At 69.2% G+C, this 5,499-nt stretch overlaps 2 protein-coding genes across 2 annotated transcripts in view; one reads left to right on the top strand and one right to left on the bottom strand.

Annotated features, from left to right (window-relative positions):
* ATG9B (autophagy related 9B) overlaps nt 1–3,748 on the top strand; it is a 4,337-nt gene extending 589 nt beyond the window's left edge. Inside the window, exons 3-14 of the mRNA XM_010562145.1 lie at nt 64–128; nt 240–410; nt 498–639; nt 728–1,476; nt 1,564–1,717; nt 1,794–1,973; nt 2,058–2,303; nt 2,378–2,589; nt 2,744–2,846; nt 3,274–3,364; nt 3,513–3,634; nt 3,713–3,748. Of these exons, the coding sequence (XP_010560447.1) occupies nt 64–128; nt 240–410; nt 498–639; nt 728–1,476; nt 1,564–1,717; nt 1,794–1,973; nt 2,058–2,303; nt 2,378–2,589; nt 2,744–2,846; nt 3,274–3,364; nt 3,513–3,619 (2,220 nt within the window). The 3' untranslated portion in view covers nt 3,620–3,634; nt 3,713–3,748. The remainder of the gene's footprint in view (nt 1–63; nt 129–239; nt 411–497; nt 640–727; nt 1,477–1,563; nt 1,718–1,793; nt 1,974–2,057; nt 2,304–2,377; nt 2,590–2,743; nt 2,847–3,273; nt 3,365–3,512; nt 3,635–3,712) is intronic.
* Nucleotides 3,749–4,598: 850 nt separating this feature from the next.
* Nucleotides 4,599–5,499, bottom strand: part of NOS3 (nitric oxide synthase 3 (endothelial cell)) — a 10,412-nt gene continuing 9,511 nt past the window's right edge. The window contains 3 exon segments of the mRNA XM_010563594.1: nt 4,599–4,721; nt 4,797–4,991; nt 5,285–5,472. Of these exon segments, the coding sequence (XP_010561896.1) occupies nt 4,599–4,721; nt 4,797–4,991; nt 5,285–5,472 (506 nt within the window).

The following is a 5,499-nucleotide window of genomic DNA, read 5'->3' as shown; positions in this document are numbered from 1 at the left end:
GTGCCGAGGGGGGGCCGGGGGGGTCTGGCACCGCAGGCACACGCTCCTTAACACGGCCCCAACATCTACCACTTCCACCAGAAGAATGGCTTCGCCTGCATGATGCTCTCCGATATCTTTGAGCTGGTGTAAGTGCCGGCGGGACACCCGCCCCCACCCACTGTGCCACGCCACGCCACGCCATGCCATGCCGGGCGGTTGTGGGACGAGAGGCCGTGCTGATCCTCCACCACCCCCAGGCAGTTCCTGTTCGTTGTCACCTTCACCACCTTCCTGCTGTGCTGCGTGGAGTATGACGTCCTCTTCGCCAACCGGCCGCTCAACCACAGCCACGCTGGGGGAGCAGCCCCCGACCGCAGCAAGGTGACGCTGCCCGACGCCGTCCTGCCCGCCCCGCAGTGCGCCCAGAGGTGAGGAGCGGGACCGGGAGCCACTGGCACGGCCGCACAGGTGCCCCAGCGCCGCTGGGTCCCCGCCTGACACGAGTCCGCTGCCAGGATCCGGGCCAGCGGCTGGATCATCTTCCTGCTGGTGATGGCGGCTGTCTTCTGGCTGTACCGGCTGGTGAAGGTGCTCTGCAGCCTGCTGAGCTACTGGGAGATCCGCACCTTCTACATCAAAGCCCTCAACATCCCCTCGGTGAGCGGGGCCACGGGGAGCGGGCTGGCTGGGCAGGGGCCGGCAGTGCGGTGCCGTGCCGGTGTTGATCGGTGTGTTGTTGGTGCAGGAGGGACTGTGCAACTACAGCTGGCAGGAGGTGCAGGCGCGGCTGATCTCGCTGCAGCGCCGGCAGCAGATGTGCGTGCACAAGAAGGAGCTGACGGAGCTCGACATATACCACCGCATCCTGCGCTTCAAGAACTACACGGTGGCCATGGTCAACAAGTCGCTGCTGCCCGTCCGCTTCCACCTGCCGCTGCTCGGCCCCGTCGTCTTCCTCACCCAGGGCCTCAAGTACAACCTGGAGCTGCTCCTCTTCTGGGGGCCCGGATCCCTCTTCCAGAACAAGTGGAGCCTGCGGCCGCAGTGCAAACGGGTGGGCGCCCGGCGGGAGCTGGCCCGGCGCCTGGCACGTGCCATGGTGCTGCTGGGGCTGGCCAACCTGCTGCTCTGCCCCTGCGTGCTGGTCTGGCAGCTCCTCTACGCCTTCTTCAGCTACGCCGAGGTGATCAAGCGGGAGCCAGGCAGCCTGGGTGCCCGCCGCTGGTCCCTCTACGGCCGCCACTACCTGCGCCACTTCAACGAGCTCAACCACGAGCTGCAGGCACGGCTGAGCCGCGGCTACAAACCGGCCACCAAGTACATGAACTCCTTCACCAGCCCGCTGCTCACCGTGCTGGCCAAGAACATCGGCTTCTTCGCCGGCTCCATCCTGGCTGTGCTCATCGTCCTGACTGTCTACGACGAGGATGTGCTGACGGTGCAGCACATCCTCACCGCTATCACACTGCTGGGGCTGGTGGTCACTCTGGCCAGGTGGGTGTGCTGGGCCGGGCCGGCAGCGGGCATGGTGGGCGACAGGGTGGCCGAACGGGAGGTAGAACGCCTGCCCTCTGCCCGCAGGTCCTTCATCCCCGACGAGCACACGGTGTGGTGCCCAGAGCAGCTGCTGCAGCGCGTCTTGGCCCACGTCCACTACATGCCCGACCACTGGCAGGGCAACGCCAGCCGCTCGGAGACACGCAGCGAGATGGCGCAGCTCTTCCAGTACAAGGCGGTGAGCACAGGCAGAGCCGGCTGGGTGGGTGGTGGGACTCCCTCCAGACACCCCCTGACACTCCCGTCGGCCACAGGTCTTCATCCTGGAGGAGCTGCTGAGCCCCATCCTCACCCCCCTCATCCTCATCTTTGCCCTGCCCGGCCGTGCCCTGGACATTGTCGACTTCTTCCGCAACTTCACGGTGGAGGTGGTGGGGGTGGGTGACATCTGCTCCTTCGCCCAGCTCGATGTCCGCAACCACGGCAATCCCCAGGTGGGGGGAGTCCTGGGGCTGGGGGGCTCTCAGGAGTGGGGGGGTCCCAGAGGTGGCAGCCCCGCTTACCCCCCTGCCCCGCAGTGGCTGTCGGCTGGGCAGACGGAGGCCTCCGTGTACCAGCAAGCGGAGAATGGGAAGACGGAACTGTCGCTGATGCACTTCGCCATCACCAACCCACGCTGGCAGCCGCCGCCACCGAGCGAGCTCTTCCTCAGCCAGCTGAAGGAGAAGGTGCAGCAGGATGCGGCTGCCGCGCCGCCCACCCAGCGCATCCTGGCCGAGGGGCCGCTGGGCGCTTCCCTCCTCTCCGACGACTCAGCGGTGGCGGTGAGCGGGATGGGCGGTGGGGAGGGGGGCACGGGGGTCTCTGGCCGGGGCTACCCTGACCTGTGTCTCCGCAGCCGGATGGCTTGCTGGCCAGCGTCCTGGCCCGGCCCATCCTCTCGGCCAGCGGGCTGGTGTCCTGGGACCGGCGCTTCGCCCAGCCCTGCAGCACCGCCAGCGCCGCCGCCAGCGTCCTGGCCTCCCTGGCGTCACCGCTGCCCGGGCGGACACGCGGCACCTCTGCCGAAAGCCCCGGCTGCCACAGCGACCGCCCGCTCACCGAGGAGAGGTCCTTGCGATGGGGGGTCTGGGGGTGGCCCGGGGGCTCTGCACCCCCCTGGACCGGTGCTGGGAGGCTGGGGGGGCAATGGAGGCGGTGTGGGGAGGGGGTGTCGTGGCAGGGCCCCACGTGCCACCATGGTGCTCACCAGCTCTGCCCGCAGCCTGCTCCTGAGTGAGTCGCGGCTGCGCAGCTTGAGCCGTTCGGCGCTGCTCTCCGAGGTGGCCTCGGCCGAGATGAGCCTCCACGCCATCTACCTGCACGAGGTGTGTCCCCCTGGCCACGCGTCCCCCAGCTCCCCTGCCCGCGGCACCCCTGGGATACGGGTCCCTGGCCGTGCCCAGCTGCGCCCATCCGGGTGCTCTGCCCGTGTCTCCTGCCCACCACCTGCCATGGGTCTTGCCTGGCCTTGGCACTGGTCCCCAGTCCCGTGCCAGGCTGGCCCCTGCGCTCCCTGCTCTGCTGTGTGACCCCACCCCCCCAGGTTTTGGCCGGGGACCCCATGGCTGCTGCCCGACCAGGTGTTGGGGGGGCGAGGCACTGTGGCCAGCGTCGCTGCAGCCATGTCCGCCCTTCTGCCACCCCTTTGGGGGCAGGGGTGGTGTCCTGCGCTGGGAGCCCCCCTCCCTGCTGCCCCAGGGGGAGGCAGCTTGCCATGATGGGGGGCTCTGACCACCTCTCCCGCCCTTCCAGCTCCACCAGCAGCAGCAGCAGCAGCAGGGCCCTGGGCCCCAGACCGTGTGGGTGGCCGCTGGGGCACCGAAGCCTCCCTCCGTAACTGCAGGTGAGCACCGCACCGGGGGTCCTGGAGGACCAGGGACACGTGCTGGGCCCCATCCCCTGCAGGGCTGTCCCAAGAGATGGGGCAGCCGGGGAGGTCCTGAGGGCCAGGACCCCAGGCAGGGTCGGCTCTGAGCCCCGCTGCACCCCAGGCTCGGCTGCCAGGGCCTCGCAGGCTCAGCACCGGGAGATGCCGCTGGGCGGCTGGGCCGAGGAAGAGGAGGAAGAGGAGGAAGAGGAAGAGCAGACGACGGGCTAGCCGGCCTCGGCTTCGGTGGGTGAGGGTACGGCACAGCCAGGCAGCCATCCCTGCTGCCAGGGTTGCTGCTGATGGACCTGTTTTCCTCCACAGGGTCCTGGGCGTGCCGAATGCTCCCGGTGCTGCCGGGAAAGCTGCCAGGAGGTGCTGGCTGGGACCGGGCGCAGCAGGGGGACTTGCCGCTGCCTGCTGTGCTGCCCTGCGGTGCGGGATGGCCCAGCTAGCCTTGCCCGCATGGGCACCCTGCTCGGGTGTGTGGCCTTGCCGGCGGCCCTGCTGCGGTGCGGGGCCGGGGGTGCTGCCGGGGGCAGCCAGCCCTGCAAGGTGCTATATTTGGGGGGCGGCACAGGGTGCCCGGGCTGCCCCATCCTGGGGTTGGTGCCGTCCCCGCTCCTGCCTTCTGCCCGGGCCTCTGCCCCCCACGGTGCCCTGCCACGGGCACCAGCTGCACCAAGCCGCCATGGGAAATAAAGGTTTACAGACGGGCTGTGCCCAGCGGTGACTGTGGCCTGGAGCCGTCGGGGGGCTGGGGGGCCGTGCCGTCGGGGTGTGGGGCTGTCCAGGGAGATGCTGTGGGGGGGCAATGCCGTGGACAGGGCCAGGGTGGTTTGGGGTGTGATGCTGGGGCGTGTGGGCAGGTTGGTGGCGGTGGTGCCGGGGCGGTGCCGCTCGCCTGCAGCTGTGCAGGTCGGAGCCACGAGGACTGTGGCTGTGTCCCCCCACTCCACCCACCCCCCGTTTTCTGCTGCCCCGTGTCTGCCCCGTCCATGGCCGGGTGACTACACCACAGAGCCCGGCCCAACCATGCCCACCCCACCGTTCCTGGCCGTTCACAGTGCTGGCAGTGCTGGTGGTGCCACCCCAGGGGAGGCGAAGCGCCGGGCCGGGATTATCAAAACTAAACCTTTACTGGGGAGGCGGCGCTGCCTGCAGCGGGCCGGGGGGAGCAGCCGTGGGGGCCCCTCCTGCCCCGGCACGCTCAGGGGGTCGGGCCCGGCTGCCGGCGCTCCTGCATGGAGAAGGACTGGCTGCGGATGCGAAAGGCCACCTCCTGCGTGCGGAAAGTGAGGCCGAAGATGTCCTCGTGGTAGCGGTTCTTGTCCTGGGGAAGCAGGCGTCAGGGCAGCGGGCCGGGCGCGGTGCCGGTGCTGGCATGCCACACGTCCCCGGTCCTTACCCGCAGCTCACTGATGAAGTCCCCCGCCTCCCCCAGCGTCATGCCGGCCTGCTGCACCAGGATGTGCTGCACCGTCTGCAGCACCTCGGTGGCCATCGTCACGTCCCCGCAGACGTACATGTGCCCAGCGCTCTGGCACAGCACTCGGTGCACCTCCGCAGCCAGCTGCGTCCGCAGCACGTCCTGCACGTAGGTCTGGGGGACACCGTACCGGGGCAGCTGCTGACACATGGCCCTGGCCCCATGTCCCCATCCCCAATCTGCCCCTTTGTGCCCTGTCCCCATCCTTGTTTCTGTCCCCGTCCTCGCCTGTGTCCCCATCCCACCCTTGCCTCCATCTCTGTCTCTTGTGTCCCCCACCCTACCCCTGTCCCCTCCACTTCTGTCCCCACCCTTGTCCCCACCGCACCCCTTTCCCCAGCTCCATCCTTGTTCCAGTCTGTCTCCATTCTTGTCCCCGTCCCCATCCTGTCCCCAACCCGTCCCACCTTGGGGGTCCCCGGCTCGCGGGAGAAGGCGGTGAAGACCTGGCTGAGGGCCCCCTCCTCCTGCGCCTCCTGCATCTCCTGCCGGTAGATGTGGTCCAGGGCGGAGGAGCGGCAGCCGAACACCAGCACCATGCTGCCCAGGGGGCCGCCTGCGGGGGGGGGGGCAGCGGCAGGGCCCGGTAACTGTGTCCCCATGTCACCATACCCTACATCCC

This window comes from Haliaeetus leucocephalus, unplaced genomic scaffold, assembly GCF_000737465.1.
Source record: "Haliaeetus leucocephalus isolate CR32 unplaced genomic scaffold, Haliaeetus_leucocephalus-4.0 Scaffold0, whole genome shotgun sequence".
NCBI classification, from domain to species: Eukaryota; Metazoa; Chordata; class Aves; order Accipitriformes; family Accipitridae; genus Haliaeetus; species Haliaeetus leucocephalus.
The sequence above is the reverse complement of the archived record's forward strand: the minus strand, read 5'-3'. Positions and strand labels throughout refer to the sequence as shown.